General features: G+C 38.5%; 1 protein-coding gene across 1 annotated transcript in view; it reads right to left on the bottom strand.

The window, feature by feature from the left end:
- Nucleotides 1-21,366, bottom strand: part of WDR64 (WD repeat domain 64) — a 158,234-nt gene that overhangs the window by 121,070 nt on the left and 15,798 nt on the right. Inside the window, exons 3-8 of the mRNA XM_007989939.3 lie at nucleotides 19,142-19,244; nucleotides 15,923-16,026; nucleotides 12,299-12,328; nucleotides 10,688-10,798; nucleotides 6,563-6,777; nucleotides 1,762-1,896 (exon numbers count right to left, since the gene is read on the bottom strand). Of these exons, the coding sequence (XP_007988130.3) occupies nucleotides 1,762-1,896; nucleotides 6,563-6,777; nucleotides 10,688-10,798; nucleotides 12,299-12,328; nucleotides 15,923-16,026; nucleotides 19,142-19,244 (698 nt within the window). The remainder of the gene's footprint in view (nucleotides 1-1,761; nucleotides 1,897-6,562; nucleotides 6,778-10,687; nucleotides 10,799-12,298; nucleotides 12,329-15,922; nucleotides 16,027-19,141; nucleotides 19,245-21,366) is intronic.

Genomic DNA, 21,366 nt, shown 5'->3' with positions numbered 1-21,366 from the left:
CTTTACATTTAAAGTGTTTCTCATAGACAGCATATAGTTGGGTCTTGTTTTTTGATCACTCTGACAGTCTGTTTTGTGCCTTTTAGTATGCCTTGTAATTTTCTTCTTGATAACTGGACATGATTTACTGGGTAAAGGGAACTGCTGTAAATAGACCATTAGTAACATGTTGGTAAGCTGTGGGGAAAGGTGAATCCTGTGAGGAAGTCTCATTCTTTTGATGAGCCTGTGTGTCTGGATTGTGAATTTCACAGGTGCTTCTCAGTCTTCCTCACCCTCTCTCTTAGGTGTGACCAGAAGTTAGAGTGGATATGTTCCTTCCCTCTGTGAGTTATTCCCAGACAAAGTTCCAATAGCTTAGACTCTGATAACATCGCGTCTCTTGAGGGCAGGCCTTGGAAAGAACAACATGTTCTGGCACATTTCCAAATGGTTCCTTTTCCTTCCCCTCTGCCAGAAGCAAGAGTGGATTCTTCACTGATACTTTAAGAATCTGTTGAACTCCGGGAAGTGAAACTCACAAAAGCATAGGGGCCCCTATGACTGCGCACCCCTGGAATTTTTAACTCTAAAATTGTCCATGCTGAGCACTTGTCCATTCTAGTTTAGGCTTTCCTGCCCTATACTGGTTACTCAAGGGGTTCCTGCCTGTGAATTTCTGCTTCAGTAAGTTGTGATTCTCAGCGTTTGCCCCTCTCTCTCTCCAATATGGGGGCAACAAAGCTGCCTTGTGACCTTACTTCTCTGATGGAGCTAAGAAAAATCATTCATTTTTTTAGTTTGTTACATTTTTACTTGTTAGGATGGAGTGGCAACTTCCAAGCTCTTTACATGCCAGGCTGGAAGGCAGCCAGGAGTCTCAATGCACTTTTCTGAGACATCTTTATTAGGGTATGTAATACCCCAGTAAGTACCATAACATTTGCGTATCATAAAATTCACCCATTGTAAGTGTACAACTCAATACTTTTTAGTAAATTTAGAGAATTGTGTAACAATCAACAGTCACCACAAGAAGCTTAGAACATTTTCATCATCCCAGAAAGTCCCTTTGTGCCCATTTGGGATCCCTGCTTCTACCACCAGTCCTAGGCAACCACTGATGTACTTTCTGTCTCTATAAATGTGCCCCTTTTTGGGATATTACATATAAATGGAATCATACAATATGCAGTCTTTTTGCCTGGCTTCTGTTATTCAGCTTAATGGTTTTGATATTTATTCGTGTTGTAGCATACATCTCAATGCAATTTTAAAACCCCAAATCAAGATACAATAACTGTTTTCTAGTTATTAATACATATTTAACCAGATTGGAAATAAGACAATATTCAAATGAACCTTTCTATGAGAATGCCAACTTGTCTATTACACATGAAACGTGATGACTGGTCTACAGATCATACTCACAAGCTCTTGATTAGCCAACTGACCTGTAAGAGTGATTTTAAAATTATAAAGTTTTACCAACAGAACTATATTTTGAAATATGTTATAGATACACTCATATTGATTAATTTCAGTAGATGATAGAAATAAACAAATGAGCACAGTTGATGTTAGGCCACATCATGTTCAAATTTGCATAAGTGGCTTCAGTTTCTTCCTGAGAAATCTAATTAACTTTCCCAAACAAATGGAATAGTTAATGTCTGATTTTTTCTTAAAGCCAGTTTGAAAGTTCCAAAGCTGTCATGGTTTTATCATTGTAAAAAGTTTGAAATTCACAGACTGTTCATGTATATAAATTACTGTACTTACAAATTATCCTCGAGTCTCTTCAAGGATTCCAAAACTAATGAATGATTACTGTCTAAGGAGCAGGATCCAAAACAATTTAGGGCTGAAATATATCTAATTTTCATAACCCAGTCATTATGTAGCTTCCTTTTAACACTGGGGATTAAGAAAAGGCAGGGGAGATTTATGTTAGACACACAAACGTATAATGTCAGTTTCTATTCAGCAATTTATTTTGACTTTAACTGAATTGTAACTGAATTGTGCTAAACCCGAATGTAGAATACAGCCCAATGCATTATAACACCTTTTATTTTTATTTATTTAGTTAGTTAGTTAGTTAGAGACGGAGTCTTGCTCTCTCACCTAGGCTGGAGTGTGCAGTGGTGTGATCTCAGCTCACTGCAACCTCTACCTCCTGGGTTCAAGCAATTCTCTTGCCTCAGCCTCCCAAGTAGCTGGGATTACAGGTGTGCACCACCATGCCTGGCTAATTTTGTATTTTTAGTAGAGACAGGATTTCATGATGTTTGCTAGGCTGGTCTCAAACTCCTGACCTCAGGTGATCTGCCTGCCTCGGCCTCCCAAAGTACTGGGATTACAGGCATGAGCCATTGCACCCGGCCCACTTTTAACTGTTTATTTATAATCAAGCATACTTAAAATGGAAAATTAACTTTAAAAGACTCATCAAACTTTGAGCTGTGAATTCAGAATTAAAAGAATAATCTAGAAGAATCCCAATTCAATAATGGCACTATTTTATTTTACTAGAAAATTTCTAATCATCCAAATGGAGCAGTATGCTTCATATTCTTTTATATCTTATTTGAATCAATTCATTTGAAAATATATTTATATTTTCCATTAATACTTTTCAAACTGAAGTACTGGGAAACGTATAATCTCAGTTCACTGGTGAAGCTGAGTGGGGGATAGTGATCATATTCCTTGTCAGAGTGTTGGCCATCAGTTCACAGAACATTTGAATGTGGGGCTTAAGGTTACAGACAACACCTCTGCCTCAAAATTCTTGTCTTCATGGTGTTATATTTACCCATATTTAATGGCTTGTCTCCTCATTCAAATTTTGAACACCTATTGCATCCCAGGTACTAAGGACACAAGGATGATTAAGGTAAAAAGTATTGTCACCAAGTTGCTTAAATTCTAGTTGAGGAATAGAAATGTTTATAGCTCAAGGCATGAATGTTCTGCAATATGACATTAAACTGAGTGGAGAGGGAGCTTTCTGTTCTCATGCCAGATATGTTTGAACTCTGGATGCTGGTTGCTTCTTTCTTCAGTTTGTATAATGGTTTGCATATCAGTGTTTACTACCCCCACATCCACCCATTCAACAAGAATGAATTCTACAGATGTCAGCTGCAGGAAAACTTGTATGATAGCACCAGAATTTAATTATCTCTTTGGCCTTAATACTTTTCATTCTGGTGAAGTTTGAAGATCTCTTGGTGTAAGAAAATGCCGCAACACTCAGCCTATATGTACACCACAGTCTTGAATGATTTGAATGATCTGCATGATTAAATCATCTACATGAATATAATAACCACAAGAACTAATGTGAATTAGCATTCCTTTAACTGTATCCAGATTCCTTAACTTCCTCATATTTCTAAACCTCATTTTTTACATGTCTATCTAATGAAAACAGGGATTGAAAAACGAGCCATGGAATTTTCTGACAGTTGGCACACATATTAATAAAAAGCAGATTCATGTCTCAGCATCTATTCTAAGAGCCTAGCATAACTAGAATGAAATGCTTAATAGTATATAGAGCAGCACATCACATATTGGGGAAGCCCTCCAGCAGGTCTAATTCTCTGTTGGGACTAGGTAATACTGCTTACATGTGAAAGATGGAAAATGGAGCCAGTTAATTGTATTGTATCATTCTTAGGGTTCCAGCAATGGAACTAGTCTTAATTCCATGGAGTGTCAGTTGTAATGAGCTTTTAATTGCATATTCTAACTCTGGGATAAGTATTTGTTACATAACAAAGTATAATCCATTTTTTAATGTCTTTATAAAGAAAAAACATTCATTGTACAAAATTTAGAAAGCAAATAAAATTTTTAAAATCACCTCTTTGAAGTCCTATAGAAATTATTTATTAAACTTTTGGATATTTATACTCAATATTTTTCTTTTTTTTCATTAATTAATTAATTTATTTTTTAAAATTATACTTTAAGTTCTAGGGTACGTGTGCACTACATGCAGGTTTGTTACATATGTATACATGTGCCATGTTGGTGTGCTGCACCCATTAACTTGCCATTTACATTAGGTATATCTCTTAATGCTATCCCTCCTCCCTTTCCCCCACCCCACAATAGGCCCCAGTGTCTGATGTTCCCCTTCCTGTGTCCAAGTGATCTCATTGTTCAATTCCCACCTATGAGTGAGAACATGCAGTGTTTGGTTTTCTGTTCTTGTGATAGTTTGCTGAGAATGATGGTTTCCAGCTGCATCCATGTCCCTACAAAGGACACTAACTCATCCTTTTTTATGGCTGCATAGTATTCCATGGCGTATATGTGCCACATTTTCTTAATCCAGTCTGTCACTGATAGACATTTGGGTTGATTCCAAGTCTTTGCTATTGTGAATAGTGCTGCAATAAACATACGTGTGCATGTGTCTTTATAGCAGCATGACTTATAATCCTTTGGAAATATACCCAGTAATGGGATGGCTGGGTCAAATGGTATTTCTAGTTCTAGATCCTTGAGGAATCGCCACACTGTCTTCCACAATGGTCAAACTAGTTTACAGTCCCACCAAGAGTGTAAAAGTGTTTCTGTTTCTCCACATCCTCTCCAGAACCTATTGTTTCCTGACTTTTTAATGATCGCCATTCTAACTGGTGTGAGATGGTATCTCACTGTGATTTTGATTTGCATTTCTCTAATGGCGAGTGATGATGAGCATTTTTTCATGTATCTGTTGGCTGCATAAATGTCTTCCTTTGAGAAGTGTCTGTTTATAATCAATATTTTTCTAAGTAGAAATACACACACATATATACATTTGTAAGACTGAATTCATATATACATAAAAATTAATTAAATTAAAATTTTTTTATACCCCAAATTCATATGTTGAAAGATAAATCATTTTTACTTGACATTATGTCATAAACCCTTTTCATACTATTAAATATTTTTCAAAACAATTAAATGGGTACATGACATACGGTTATACTATGATTTGCTGAACGTCCTTGAAATCTGAATGTATTTTAGGTGTCAGACAAAAAATGTATTTTATATATAAATATGTTATATATCATTTATGTTTTTATTATATATTTATATATCTGAATTATTTATGTAAATGATTAATCATCTAAATTAATCATTCCTCTTTTGTTGGACACTAGATAATTTACCATCAGAAATAATGCTGTGGGCCGGGCGCAGTGGCTCAAGCCTGTAATCCCAGCACTTTGGGAGGCCAAGGCGGGCAGATCACGAGGTCAGGAGTTTGAGACCAGCCTGACCAATATGGTGAAACCCCGTTGCTACTAAAAATACAAAAATTAGCCGGGCGTGGTGGCACGTACCTGTAATCAGCTACTTAGAAGGCTGAGGCAGGAGAATGGCTTGAACCCAGGAGGCGGAGGTTGCAGTGAGCTGAGACTGCGCCACTGCACTCCAGCCTGGGCAACAGAGTGAGACTCCATCAAAAAAGGAAAGGAAAGAGAGGAGAGGAGAGGAGAGGAGAGGGGAGGGGAGGGGAGGGGAGGGGAGGGGGAAGCTGTGATAACCATACTTAAGATTTTTGAAGATAGGGATACCAGGTCCCAGTGTATAAATGGTTATGAAGGCACTTGATGCAGCTTCCCTGATTCTTTCCGGAAAGGTGGATCCAATTCATACTTTTACCACCAACAGTGTGAGAATGCCCAGGTCACAGCATCTTTCCCAGTTTTAATCATTTCTGATTTTATAAGTGAAAAATTGTATCTGATTTTAAGTTGCACTTCTTTGATAAATAAGGAAGACCATTTAACATAAAATTTAGGTTTTTCAGCTAATAAAAGTAATATGTACCTTTCTCAAAAAGTTTAAAGACATTGCCGTTATAAGGAAGACAATAATTATCAGTTGGGGATAACTATTGTTAGCATTTTTTTGTGATGATCACTTTGAAATGTTTATTGACCATTTGTACTGTGCGCACGTTTGTGAGTTACATGTTCATGACCTTTGCTCATTTTTCTCTTGGAGGATTATATCTTTTAATTGAACTCTACGACCCAATACAAATATCAACCCATTGTCTGTCATATTTGTCACAAATGTTTATTCCAGTTTGCTTTTAAAATACTATCTTTTGATGTCCAGAGGTTTTATTTTGTGTATAGTCAAATCTATGACACTTTTGCTTTGAATTCTATATCCATTGCTTTTATATTTAGAATGTTTCCCATATTCAAGTGCTAGAAACTAGTCACATATATTTTTATAGTTTTTTTCATGATTTAACTTTTTCATTTAACTTTTCAATCTACTCAAGTACCTGTAAGTTTTAGTTGTCAATAGCACTTGAATTAGGAGCTATTACACTGACAGTTTCTTGGGGCCAGAAGCATTTCACTGTGTGTGTGTGCATGTATGTGTGTGTATATATGAACAATGACTATAATTACTTTTTTATATTACTTTAATTTTTCTTAATTTCTTATTTTCTAGAATTTAAATCTCATTTTTCACTTTTCACCATAAAGCTTACTTGCAAAAGACTATAATTATTAAAAGAATTAAATTAGCCATATGATACCCTTACCTTTTAAAGTTCTTTGAGTCTAAGACCTGATTTTGTAATTTTCTTTTGGATTTTGCCTGCTTTATTCCAAAGTCATCACTGTTGACTGTGAATCTGTTCACAAAACCCCCATCATCCCCCAAGAGGATGTCATCTCGGCAGAGATGGTCAGGCAAAGGCACCACACACACACACAGAAGGCAGTGATCCATTGGCTTTATGACAAAATAATTTTCCTAGAAACAGAAAAGTGACTTTAATGAATTGTTACTTTGCTCTATTCAATAAATATCTCCCCTATTATTTGACAAAAATTTCACTTTCCAATGTTTTTTATTGTAGATACTCCTATCGTATAAGATAATTTGAGAGAGGGAAAAAAAACAGTTAACCAAATAAAACTTACAGTACACTTGCTGTTATTGTGGGTGTTTTGTGGAGAAAGGAGTAGAGTGCCTACCCCGGGCCAATAAGTAATGAGGTTTTTCTGATGCGTGACTGTAAATGACCCTTTTTTGGATTTATAAGAAAATACTAAAGTAAGCATAACAAGATTCAGGTGTTACCAGACTATTGACATAAAACTGAGTGGCAAACAGGAAAATCAAATATCAAAGTCCCAAGGAGTCACCAGAAGAAAAATTATCCTACCATCCAAGTTTATTCAGAAATATTTAGCATGTGTCAAGCTGATTTTGTACTATTGAATGGGGCCACTAAGCTATACAGCTATTGCTCTTCCGTGATTCAGTCTCTATAAATTTGTTCAGTCGACAAACATTTATCTATATATTTCCTTCTGTGTGCCAAGAACTACTGCAGCACAACTGTGCAATGATGAACAGGACAGTTTCTGACTTTGTAGAGCTACCATTCTGGTAGAAGTGCATTTAAGGAAACAAATCACAGTGCTCTGATACACAGTGACTGAGAAGGCCACAACAGGTCCCATGGCCAAAGAAAGTGATATTTGATCTGGGACCTGAACTGGTTGAGAGGAAGATTAAGAGGAGGTTGAGAGGAAGATTAAGAGGAGGTTGAGAGGAAGGAGTCTAGCAGGAGAGTGAAATCAGTCTTCACCAAACTAGAAAAAAAATTCCTAAAATTCATGTGGAGCCAAAAAAAAGCCTGCATAGCCAAAGCAAAACTAAGCAAAAAGAACAAATCTGGAGGCATCACACTCTCTCTTTTCAAACTATACTATAAGGCCATAGTCACCAAAAATAGCATGGTGCTGGTATAAAAATAGGCACATAGACCAATGGAACAGAATAGAGAACCCAGAAATAAACCCAAATACTTATAGCCAACTTATCTTCAACAAAGCAAACAAAAACATTAAGTGGGAAAAGGACACCCTATTCAACAAATGGTGCTGGGATAATTGGCAAGTCACACGTAGGAGAATGAAACTGGATCCTCATCCCTCATCTTATACAAAAATCAACTCAAGATGGATCAAGGACTTAAATCTAAGACCTGAAACTATAAAAATTCTAGAAGATAACATTGGAAAAACCTTTCTAGACATTGGCTTAAGCAAGGATTTCATGACCAAGAATCCAAGAGCAAATGCAATAAAAAGAAAGATAAATAGCTGGGATTTAATTAAACTAAGGAGCTTTTGCACGGCAAAAAGAAGCCAGCAGAGTAAACAGACAACCCGCAGAGTGAGAGAAAATCTTCACAATCTATACATCTGGCAAAGGACTAATATCCAGAATCTACAAGGAACTAAAACAAATTAGCAAGAAAAAACAAACAATCCCATCAAAAAGTGGGCTAAGGACATGAATAGACAGTTCTCAAAAGAAGATATACAAATGGCCAACAAAAACATGGAAAAAAATGCACAGCATCATTAATGATCAGGAAAATGCAAATCAAAACCACAATACGATACCATCTTACTCCTGAAAGAATGGCTGTAATCAAAAACTCAAAAAATAATAGATGTTGGTGTGGATGCAGTGAAAAGGGAACACTTCTACACTGCTGGTGGGAATGTAAACTAGTACAACCACTATGGAAAACAGTGTGGAGATTCCTTAAAGAACTAAAAGTAGAACTACCATTGGATCCAGCAGTCCCACTACTAGATATCTACTCAGAGGAAAAGAAGTCCTTATATGTAAAAGCTACTTGCTCACTCATGTTTCTAGCAGCACAATTCACAACTGCAAAAATGTGAAACCAACCCAAATGCCCATCAGTCAACGAGTGGATAAAGAAACTGTGGTATATATGTATACACAATGGAATACTACTTAGTCATAAAAATGGATGAATTAATAGCATTCACAGCAACCTGGATGGAACTGGAGACTATTATTGTAAGTGAAGTAACTCAGAAGTGGAAAATCAAACATCATATATTCTCACTCATAAGAGGGAGCTAAGCTATGAGGATGCAAAGGCGTAAAAATGACACAATGGACTTTGGGGACTCCGGGGAAAAGGGTGGGAAGGGGGTAAGGGATAAAAGACTACAAATTGGGTTCAGTACATACTGTTTGGGAGATGGGTACACCAAAATCTCACAAATCACCACTAAAGAGCTTACTCATGTAACCAGATACCACCTGTGATCCCCAAACCTATGGAAATAAAAAAGTTTAAACAATTTTTAAAGAAAGAGAGAGGAGGCTGTAGAGCCGTGTCATGGCCGAGACAGGAGGCGAGGGAGTGTCAAATGCAAGGATATTTTGCCTTCAGAGAGAGCACGAAAGTAAGGATGTGGTTTCCAGTTAAATCTGTAGGTGAAAGCACTGGAATTTGAAAGAGGACAAGTCTGATAGTAGACTCAGTTTTTTGCAGGAAAATAGAGAACAAGTCCTTACACTACAGGGAGAAGCCTGAGAAGAATATTGATATTGTGGATGACTTACAAGAAATGGGCCAGTGAGTTGGTTAGGGCCAGAAAGAGATTGATGGAAGCCACTGAGAGCCCAGCTAAGTCTGCAGACCCCAAGTTTGTAATTGTGCCAAATAGCACTGTTTGATTCTTTTCCATCGGTGCTTAGCCACTGTAAGGAGCAGAGAAGGGCTAGGGCATCTCTCCAGGTTAAAGGACAAATATTGAAGAGAATGAAGGGTGAGGCTGACCAGCTCAGATGACACCCCCAGAGGGTGCAGACCAGAAGGGAAGAAGAGAAGAGTTGAGAGGGAGTGAAGACTGGAACATGATGTTTTCAAGGAACTAGAGGCGTCTATGGGATTGAAAAGCAAGAGTGGAAACAGAACAGCGTTAGGAGAAGAGGTTATGATCAAAGTTCAGGATCTTGGAGTTTAGGGGTTTGGAAATTAATAAACCTGGTCTTTAATACAGCACATAATGAAGTACGTTGACCAAGAAGCTGCCATCTTTAAAATTACTCTGGCATCACTAGTTGGTTACAACATTGTGAACAAATAGCAAAAGAAAGTTAGTTTTTTACCAAGGCTAGGAACAAGCAAGGCATGAAGGAAGGTTAATTTATTTCTTAATCATCCATGTCCTTCAAAGTCAGTCTGCTTCCTGAAGATATTTTTAAATAACCTCGGTGCTCAGTGATCTCACCCTCCCTGAATCCCTGTTGCACCATATAATTTGCTGTATCATCATATTATATATTATGTTTATTCATGAGGAACTTCAAGACTGAGTTTTGTTTGAGTGCAGAGAACATAATCCTTACTTCTAAATGTCTGCAAATGCTCAATAAATACAATAGATTGGTTAAGCGGTAACATCTCAGCCACTGAAGGGCTGCCTCATTAGATGTTTTTGCCAGACTTAGACATTTGATTTTAGTAATTTTCTCACCTAATGAAGCTGGACTTGGGAGAAAATATTTGAACTTGATAACATGAGTATACCCAAAGAAAGATAATACATGGATTCAGAGAAGGGCATAAAAGAAGAAAGGAATTACTCCCTCACTCAAAAACAACCCAACCCCCACTGAACTAAATATACACTAAATGGAAAGAATAGTCCCTTTTAATTACAGAATATACATGCTGAACTTGAACTAAGAGACTACTTACTTAAATCCTCTCATATTATAGATGAAGAAACTGATGTTCGATAGAGAAAGTGGATTGCTCATACTGTACTACTACTGAAAAGACAATCTCATTTCTTTATTTCTCTTGGCACAATACCTGGCTGCTCCCTTGAGCTTTATAATCCCAGACAATAATGGTCCTTTCTGTTGTGGCTACGATTCGTTTCAGCTGCAAGAGGTAATCGCACCCTGTAATCCAGGAGGTATCCTGACAGAAAAGCAGAGAAGTGGGGGATATAATGCATTTCCTTCCATGACCTGGTGATGGTTAACAAAGGGCAGGTTCGTCACACTAAAAGTCCCATTTTGCTGCCTTGTTACAGAGAAGCCTTGCAGTACATCCTGTCTGAGCATCTTGGATACAGGCTCCCATCTTTTCCCCTTTCACCCTTACCCTGAGTTTCTCAGTACTATCAGCTGGAGAATGATTCAGTTAGCGATAGGATTGCTCCCTGGAAGCACACAGCAGTTCGTGGAGCATCTTTGTGCATTGTTTACTGCTGTGAGGCCGCTTCTTCACATGGGCCCTAAGAGACTAGATTTAGGGCGCTGATTAAGCGAGCTCTCCAGCCCTGTCCCCATGCTAGAAAACAAAGACCTTAGTAATGACCTGGTCCATGATAAGTGGATACCAAGGAGAATTTCTTGTGTCCTACCTAAAGACACCAAGCTGGCATGGCTAGGATCTGTAATATCAACAACACACTCCTTAACAGAAACAGAAGCTTCCATTTATGAGTGCTACATGCATTTCAGGCATGGCCTCCAACATTCTGTAAAACCTGTTAGAAATTCCAGGGTTGGCTTTTTTTTTTTTTTTTTTTTTTTTTTTTTTTCCCAGTTTAGGACATGGAGGTTCAACAATGAGAACACTTGGACACAGGAAGGGGAACATCACACACCGGGGCCTGTTGTGGGGTGGGGGGAGCGGGGAGGGATAGCATTAGGAGATACACCTAATGTAAATGACGAGTTAATGGGTGCAGCACACCAACATGGCACATGGATACATATGTAACAAACCTGCACGTTGTGCACATGTACCCTAGAACATAAAGTATAATAATAAAAAAAAATGGAGGTTCAGAAGTTTACAGAGAGTCCAGACTCCTTTGCCAGGAAGCATGGCAGCCTCCTTTGTAGTTCAGGGTATTCAGTGCGTGCAAGCAATGAAAGAGTCAAGCATTCTCCCAGCTCTCGTAAATCCATAATGAGATTCTGCCAGCAAGTCACTATAGCTTTACAACATCTGCTGCAATTACTATTCCGATTAGTGATGTGGATTAAATAAATTACAAAATTGTACTCAAACTTTTAATGTTGTATTCAACTTTAAGATAAAAATATTTTCTAATTATTTCCATGGGCTACCTCCTTGTTCTCACAACTTGGGTTGTATACATTATTTACATTCTCCGATAACAGATGCTCAGAAAAACTGAGAAGCTTTTAAATTAAAGCTTCCAAGGAGTGACCAGTTTCCAAGCAATTCTCTGCAGTCAGTTTAACTCCAGAAAGCAAGACCTGGGTCCTCTTTGCTGTTGCTCAAGGCTTAGTTTTGATCCTAGCCAGTAAACATAAATTTATAATATATGAAATATATATCCAGAGTCTATTCATTACTTCATTGAGATTTTAATTAATTGTGAAGGAACCATCATCACAGCTCTAACCTTGACTTAATTAGAAATTTTTTAAGTGTACTTACTGTAACATTGGTGCTGGTCTGAACTCTCATCTATGAAAAAGGAAGAGAGTAATGAAATCTAGTTGACACTACAATTAAAGATGAAAATGCCGACTCTAAAACAACCCAGAATCTTCTTGGTTTAATCTCAGCTGTCATTCTGCCCTCTGTAAGTCTCCTCCCTGTTTCTCCTTCCCCTGAAACAGCTAGCTCTGTGGAATAATGCGGACTGTTCGCTGTGAGCAAGGCTTATCCCTCTGCGGCTCGTTGTTAAACCTGGTGACTGTGCTGTTAAGAGTCTTACACTTCACTAGTCATTTTCTTCCTCCTTTATGCAAACTGCATCTTTTGTTGTTGTTGTTGTTGTTTGGAGCAACATTTGATGCCAAAAAAAAGGAATGCAAAATAATCTAACAGCAATGGCAAGAGTAGTTACTAAATAGAGTGATTGAGAAAAACTACCATTTTTCATTTGAAGTTAACTCTCCAAGTTGAGACTTAAAAGAACATTTTACCCAGTGGGCCTCCTCTTTTATTCAATAAGCACCTGTTGAGTGAATATATATGCACTGGGTACTACACCAGTTAAGAACCACAGCTTTATCCCATGCAGACAGCTAGTGTATACATGAGCAGCCTTTCCTACTCTTGTGGCATGGAAATTGCTCCCAAGATGAAGGCAAGTAGTTGAAGTATTTCAATGACCTGGTTTCTTTTACATGCTCAGATGGCCTTGAGAAATATCTAGGAAACAGTGGCCCAGAAGAAACGGATGACGTGAAACAGAGAAAGTAGATCAGAGAGATCACTAAAGCTGTTAGTCATGGCTACCCACAGGCTGCCTTTCATCTGAAGAGTTCAAAAAGGCTTTTCTAACCCGGGACTGACTTCTAGATGGGAAAAATACATAGCTGTAAGAAAACCAGTGAGTAGCAGAACAGAACACCTGTGGTTTCTGCTTCTCTTTCTCTCTCTATATCTTTAGTGGAAGTCACCTATTTAAAATCCTCTCAGCTGCTTTAAAAGTTTCATAATCCTTATAGATATATTTTGAATTTTTATTAGTAACATTTAATGTTTATATCATCAAGAAAATCCTGAACTATATTTATTGTACTTCAGATACAGCCTAAATTATGACTTAATCCAAGATATTTGGAGTTGTTAATGGCTACCTTTTAATAAATCACTCCCGTGACCTGCACTTTCAGCTTATCTTTTCTCACATGGTATGTCATATTTGTAAGGCTTGCAACAATCAAAACAATTTTTATTCCTGCTGTATCAAATCTCAAAATAATTAATTTTGGGCTGCCAGCAATTTAGGAGGCCATGAGGTGGGAGGATGGCTTGAGACCACAAGTTCGAGACTAGCCTGGACAACACAGCGAGACCCTGTTTCTACAAAAAACAAAAACAAAACCATTAATTTCTTAGCCATCTTTTTCTCCAGTTACATTATCTCATAAAAAACATATGTGTTTGCACATTTGTGAGTATACACGTGCCCATCTATAAGCTTTTGTGTGTATGTGCATGTTTGTAAAGCATCTCTGGAAATGTGACCATGTCACCTGACTTATTTCACGTCATTCTGAATATTTTAGTATGCACGTAATTATTTTCCTTCTCCTATTATTTTTTAGATACCATCTTAGTTCTCTTTTTGAGGTAACAAAAGAGAAGGTAAATAATGCACCAAGAGAAAAAGATGGAGAAGGTTTTTATATTTAAATGAGGCAAATTCATTTTTGTTTTCACATTATTTGTTTATTACAGCAATTGCCAACATTTACTGAGGAACTCTAATGATGCTAGTACTTCATTAGTATTAACTCGAAGAGCAAGAAGGAAGGTCTATGATTTTGGATGAGGAACCAGGGCATGCAGATATTAAATAACACACACAGCTCTAAGTGTTAGTGCGAGGCTGGAGCCAACTCCACGCCCACACTCTGCATCCCCCACTGCACCGCCTCCGGGCCACACAGCCCCCACCTCTGACAGAATCTGGCTGTCTGTGACTTCAGCTTCGGAAAGATTCCCTGAACTGGAGATGACTGAAGAACTGAAAATTATGTGAAAAATTTTAATCACATAGTGATTATTTCAAAGATATTTTACTTGCATAAAGCCTGTTTCTAGTTGGAAATGAACTAATCATTAGGATTTTTAAAATAACACCAAAGATTTACCTTTTATTTTCATAGCAAAATATTATGTAGGGTATATTGTAACATATTCCATTAAAGTGAAAGTCCAAAACTTACAAATTTAGAAATGACATTGATAATAGCAAAGCCTTACATTCATGTAGGGATTTATTGTTCATAAAGTGTTTCTACACCCATTCTCTCATTTGACCTTCACTACAATCCTTTGAGGGAGGACAGGTTTTATTGTCCTCATTCTACAGATGTAAAAAAAGAGATGTGAAAGATGTTAGTGACTCGCTAAGCTCCCTACTTAATTACATAATTAGTAAAACAGCGGGGCTGGAATTTGAGCAATTCATTTTTATTTCAAGTCTAAAGTTCCTGATGGGACCTTTTATTAATCACTTGGCTCATGAGTGTTTCTGATTTTAACTGAGACATTATCCAGGAGCATCTTTTAATTGTGTTGATGCCACATGGTTCAATATGACACCCTGAGGGAACAATGCCAAATGCAGTCACCAGTTCCAAAGAATTGCCACAGGGCACAGCAGCCTCCTCATTACTAAACATTTGGGTTTATTTTTTTTGGAATAACTCTAAAATACAATTTATGGTTTCTGCTGTACCTGATACATATATATAATGCAGAGACAAACCAAAAGAGAGAAAAAGAAGGGAGGAGGGAGGAGGGAAGAAGGGAGGAGGGGAGGAAGAGAGGGAGGGAGGGAGGGAGGAAGGAAGGAAGGAAGGAAGGAAGGAAGGAAGGAAGGAAGGAAGGAAGGAAGGAAGGAAAGAAGGGAGGAAGGAAGGAAAGAAAGAAAGAAAGGAAAGAAAGAAGGAAGGAAGGAAGGAAGGAAGGAAGGAAGGAAGGAAGGAAGGAAGGAAGGAAAGAAAGAAAAAGAAAGAAAGAAAGAAAGAAAGAAGAAAGGAAAGGAAAGAAAGAAAGAAAGAAAGAAAGAAAGAAAGAAAGAAAGAAAGAAAGAAAGGAAGGAAGGAAAGGAAAGGAAAGAAAGGAAGAAAGGAAAGAGAGGGAGGGAGGAAGGAAGGAAGAAGGGAGGGAGGAAGGAAGTAGGGAAGGAGGAAGGGAGAAAGGAAGGAAGGAAGGGAGGGGGAAGGAAGGGAGGGGGAAGGAAGGGAGGGGGGAAAGAAGGAAGAAGTGAGGGAGGAAGGAAGAGAGGAAAGAAGGAAGGAGGAAGGGAAGGAGGAAGGGAGAAAAGGAGGGAGGGAGGGAGGAAGGAAGGAAGAAAGGGAGGGAGGGAGGAAGGAAGAGAGGGAGGGAGGGAGGAAGGAAGGAAGGAAAGAAGGGAGGGAGGAGGGAAAGAAGGGAGGAGGGAGGGAGGAAGGAAGAAAAGAAGGAAGGAAGGAAGAAAGGAAGGAAGGGAAGGAGGGAGGGAGGGAAAGAGGGAGGGAGAAAGAAATGCAAGCTTTTAAATTACCTGGTTATTGTAAAATGAATCCTTCAGTTAGAAAAAGAAAAAGAAATTACCTGGTTATTAAAAACTGTTATTAATCCTTTCTGAGTAGCTGTTATTAGTAAATCCAGGTGAGGTATCTTGACAATGCTCTTAATCACATCTCGTCTTCTACTACCTGTCAACAGCATAATATTAATTTCAACTTTCAGCAGTAAAGATGCTGAAACTCATTAGGTTTGTTTAAAAAAAAAAAATGATATGGCCAGACACAAGTGGCTCACTCCTATAATCCCAGAATTTTGAGAGGCTGAGGAAGGTGGATTGTTCAAGTCCAGGAGTTTGATACCAGCCTGGGCAGCATGACAAAACTCATTTCTACCAAAAATACAAAATTAGCTGAGTGTGGTTGGTCATGCCTATAGTCCCAGCTCCTCGGGAAGCTGAGGTGGGAGGATCTCTGGAGCCCAGGAGGTTGAGGTGCAGTGAGTTGTGATTGCACCACTGCACTCCAGCCTGGGTGACAGAGCGAGACCCTGTCTCAAAACAACAACAACAACAACAACAACAAAAGATAAACAGCTTTTTTGCTAGAAAGCCCCAAGTTACTTAAAAATTAGAGTAAAACCATAAAACCCAGCAACCATTGTGTTTTAATGATCCTCAGAGATACTAATTTGCATATATAGAGCTTTCTAACTAAATGTGGTGCATTAATTCCCAGAGAAAATGCAAGACACACACCCACCCACCCCCCACACATACACGTACATGTGCATATTTCACAGAGAACACATTTTCTAAACATCATTTGGAATCATTTCTTTTTTGAGATATTTCACATCTCTTAGGACTCCTTTCTTTGAACTCTCACCATTGTGGTTTACACAGGATAAAAACTTAATACTATCTCAGGCTTTTCAGTATAAAAGAATGAAACTAGAGCTGTCATTAAGGCTTTAAAAAAAATGCCTTTTGACAAAAAAAAAAAAAAGACTAGCTAGACACTTTCATGTTTCTATGGCCATGTCCTGAATGATAAAGCCATATATATAGAATTTCTTCCAGGGTACTTAATTTTTATAATTGCAAACTCTTAGGAAAGAAAGGCAAGTGAACAGGTGTCACCCCCTAGTATTACCACCCTCATCCGTGTATCTCAACAGAGAAGATATTGCCCCCAAATGGGTACAAATTAGTTCTTGGAGGGAACATGAATACATTTTACTCTTTTTGTGCAGAAAGTGCAGATATGCATGTAGTATATAATTGGATTCACTTAATAATTAATACCTGAGGCATTAAAATGGCATGGGGCAAGATAAGGCAGAGGGGAAGGCAATTAGGAGCAAAAAGTCTAAAGAGGCTCCTTAGGGGTCAGTAATTAAAAAAAACAAAAGATGGAGAAACACTGCCCTATTGCAAGCCACCATCATTCTCTTTGCTTCCACCCCGTACACACTACAGACTATTTTAAATGCAGAAGCTAGAATAGAATATAAAGGATAACTCAGGTTACTCCTCTCCTCTATCCACAGCCCCCTGTAGCTTTCTGCCTCATTCAGAAGTCTTCAGCATGTCTTACAAGTCCCAATACATCTGTCCCCACTCCCATTGTTGCCTCTCCAACCTTAGCTTCCACCACTCTCCCCACTACCTGAAATACATGGTTTTCTCTCTCACTTTCTACGGATCTTTTTCACCTTCTCAGTGGGGACTTCCCCAACCACCCTGTCGAACACCATGCTCCTGCTCTCAAACCACCTTCTGCTTCCCACATTCCTGCTTTATTTTCCCCACAACCTGCTTACTTTTTGTCCTGTAGCATGTATTACCATCTGACATACTGTACATTTTACTTGTTTAATGTTTGTGGTTGTCTTCCTCTCCCTATTGGAATGTAAACTCCATGAGGTCAGGGATTTGTGTCTGTTTGTTCACTGCTGTGTCTCTAGCATTTGGAAAGGTATCTGGCCTACATAGTAGACTTTAACAAATATTTGTTGAATGATAAATGAATTATAGAATGCAACTGTCATCTAGAAAAAGACTTTCAAAGCTCTAACATAGGCTGCCAGCAACACTTCTGCCCTGCTCTGGGGCCCTCCTCAGCTCAGTGTGGTGCAGAAGGGATAGCCCTTTTGTGTCGGGGTTTTTGTTTTCGTTTTTGCTTTCTAGTTCCCATGGCCAGAGGCCAGGCTCTGTTGAGGTCTGTGGTTGGGCTAAGGAAGAGTCAAGGATGAAGATGGGTTTGGCTCAGAAAGCATTCCAGGTGCTTTGTTTGTTTGATTGAGACAGAGTCTCGCCCTGTCACTGAGGCTGGAGTGCAGTGGCGCCATCTCAGCTCACTGCAACCTCCACCTCTGGGGTTCCAGCGATTCTCCTGCCTCAGCCTCCCGAGTAGCTGGGACTACAGGTGCGCACCACCATGGCTTGCTAATTTTTGCATTTTTAGTAGAGATGGGGTTTCACTGTGATGGCCAGGCTGGTCTTGAACTCCTGACCTCAGGTGATCCACCCACCTTGACCTCCCAAAGTGCCAGGATTACAGCCATGACCCACCATGCCCAGCCTCCAGGTGCTTTTTTAAGAGACATCACATTTGACCTTCATTTCAGAATATGGGAGGAAATGCTGGAAGACAGGAGTAGGTTTGAAGGTTTGTCTTCCCTCTTCCTGACCTCCTCCCACCATGGAGGGAAGAACGAGAAGAAAACCCAAGGTGTTAAGAGTGGAGAGGGATGGGAGGTCCTGGGTCCCAGGCTCAAAGTTGAAAATGAAGAACACATACATTGGAGACTTCCCAGATTGGGGACAATGCCCCTCCGTGACTGGCCCAAGCTCTCCAGAGATGTCAGATGGAACTTCTTTAAGATAATCGCGGGTAGATGAGAGTGAATGGAAGAGTCACGTTTAGTGAAAACTCAAAAACTTAATTTGAAGAATACTTTAAAAGAAACGTGACTTCTTTTCCTGGAGCATGCATTATTGTGACATCATTGCAGAGAGTTTTCACTGGAAGTCTGAGTCTTTTTCAGGAAAATGTGAATTTTCTCCCATCACATTCTCTATTTAGTGCCCTTCAAAGCAATTATAATATTTCAATTTCAATAGTCATAGAGTTTCTTCTGATACTGCATATGAAACTCTCACCACCCTGACATCCAGTGATAAAGCATTGAACAAATACATAAAATGAAAAGTGATTCTATGGAAACATATAGTCCCAATATTTATTCTTGGGAAAAATATTAAAACTCGTACTAATTTGGAAGAGAAAATTAAAATGTCACCTGAAATTAAAATTCGCCGTTTTCTAGACACAAAGAAAACCAAATTTTCTTCATCCAACTGGGAAGTAATAGGATCTTCTTCAGAGGAGAAGTATCCGAAGATCTGAAATCCCAAACAGCACGTATAAATATGCACCATGCCTCAGAATTAACTGTAAAGTAACAGATTTCATGTTGGCTGAATTTAAAGTCTAATTAGTATTAACAGGCAGCACCTTGCTTTGTGACTGTCAGGGGTTCCCTATACCAGGAGACATTTACTACAGCGGTCCCCAACCTTCTTGACACTAGGCACCAGTTTCATGGAAGACTCTTTTTCCACAGACCAGGGCAAGGGATGGTTTCAGGATGAAACTCTTCCACCTCGGATCATTAGGCCCTAGATTCTCATAAGGAGCACGCAATCTAGATCACTTGCACGCACACTTCATAACAGGGTTCACGCTCTGTGAGGATCCAATGCCACTGCTGATCTGAGCGGAGACGGAGCTCAGGCAGTGACGCTCACTCCTGCACTGATCACCTCCTGCTGTGCAGCACAATTCCTAACAGGCCACGGACTGTTGGGGTTGAGGACCCCTGGTTTAATATATTCAACAAACTGTATACTGATAATGCATGATTTTTGAGCAGTTACTCATTTTTCTTTTCAGTAGATCTGACGCTCAGACTGGTAGGTCTACTCGGAGCTGGCACTTATTTGGAAATGAAATCAGTCTTCATCATGCAGGGTCCTACTAAGAACTGTGACACTGAGTTTGGCCACTCTCAAATGACTGTCTTACCCATTTTCCATGAAATTTTCAGGGCTAGATTTTTTTTTTTCTTTATCCCTGTTGGTGGGAATTTAAGAGTTTCTTTATTTAAGTGTTCCAAATCCTATGTCTAGGCATTGCATGAGAATAAATTACTATGAAAAAAAATAAAAAATAAAACATCGTGAAGAAGAAAAGAGTTCTTATTTGTGAATAAACTGTCAAATTATATAACTGAAAAATGAAGAAAATAAGATAGCTGTTCTTCAATTGTCATATTAATCAACCAACAGAAGTAAAATTCTTATAATGAGCGAACTTAAAAATAATTATGTAAATTTTTTAATTAATAAAATGATTATAAAAGTCATATAATTAGTATATCAGTATTTCCCATAAAGTTGAATGCACGAAATGAACTGAGGAGTCCTTTTGAAATTTCAGTGTGCACACTAACCACCCGGGTATCTTGTTAAAATGCAGATTTGACTTCAGTAGGTCTGGGGTGAGTCTAAGAATCTGCATTTCTAACAAGCTTTTCATGAGAGACCATACTTTGAGTTTAAAGGAACTAGTGACTAATGATTGAATTGGAAATAAATCAAAACCAGCAATATGCCAGTTTGTTTTAATAATGTTGATTTAGATGCTAGATGATGGCTTAACATTATATAAATATTTTAATATATGTCCTATCATGTTGCTTCACAAATGTTACTACTTCTTCATTTACATTTCCCCACATTCAAACCTCCCAACATACAATTGCCCTAATTATTCCCCACAGTTAGATTCCTTTCTGTGGGAAAATCAGGCTCATCGAGACTTGCTTGTATTTTCCCTTTTACCCACCAGCAAAATTAGCACTCCATAAAAACTTAACTTGTTATCTTCTCAGAAATCATTGCTCATTTTTTATGGGCACAGAAACCTCTAGATTGAATATCAACTTCCCTCTGAACAACTGAGAAAAGAAAAGGAAAATGAATAGATCTATGTTGGAGGGGACAGGAAGGTTTTCTTACTGCAATCTTTGTCATCATTCATTGATGCATTATTCAGTTAACAATTACGTATCGATCTGTACCTCAGCCCTGTATCATTCAAACCCACGATACCACTTTATGGCAAAGAGTGTGTGCTGCTGAGTCAGGTGGTCCAGGGTCAGGGTTCAGACTATACAAGGAATTGATAGTCATTACTTGGAAAAATACCTTCAGGTGGTCCAGGGTCAGGGTTCAGACTATACAAGGAATTGATAGTCATTACTTGGAAAAATACCTTCACCTTCTGAAGTCTTAACTTCCTCATCAGTAGAACAAAAGAACAAACTTCTGAATTTTGTTTTTGTTTTGTTTTATTGAGGTTTAAATGACATAATGGATGACATCATGTCATGTCAAAATGAGCATTTTGCACCGTGCCTGGCATATAGTAATCGTTTTAAAACATTAGCTATTGTTATCATTG

The sequence above is a fragment of the Chlorocebus sabaeus genome, chromosome 25, assembly GCF_047675955.1.
Source record: "Chlorocebus sabaeus isolate Y175 chromosome 25, mChlSab1.0.hap1, whole genome shotgun sequence".
Taxonomy (NCBI): domain Eukaryota; kingdom Metazoa; phylum Chordata; class Mammalia; order Primates; family Cercopithecidae; genus Chlorocebus; species Chlorocebus sabaeus.
This window is presented reverse-complemented; position numbering and strand designations above follow the sequence as displayed.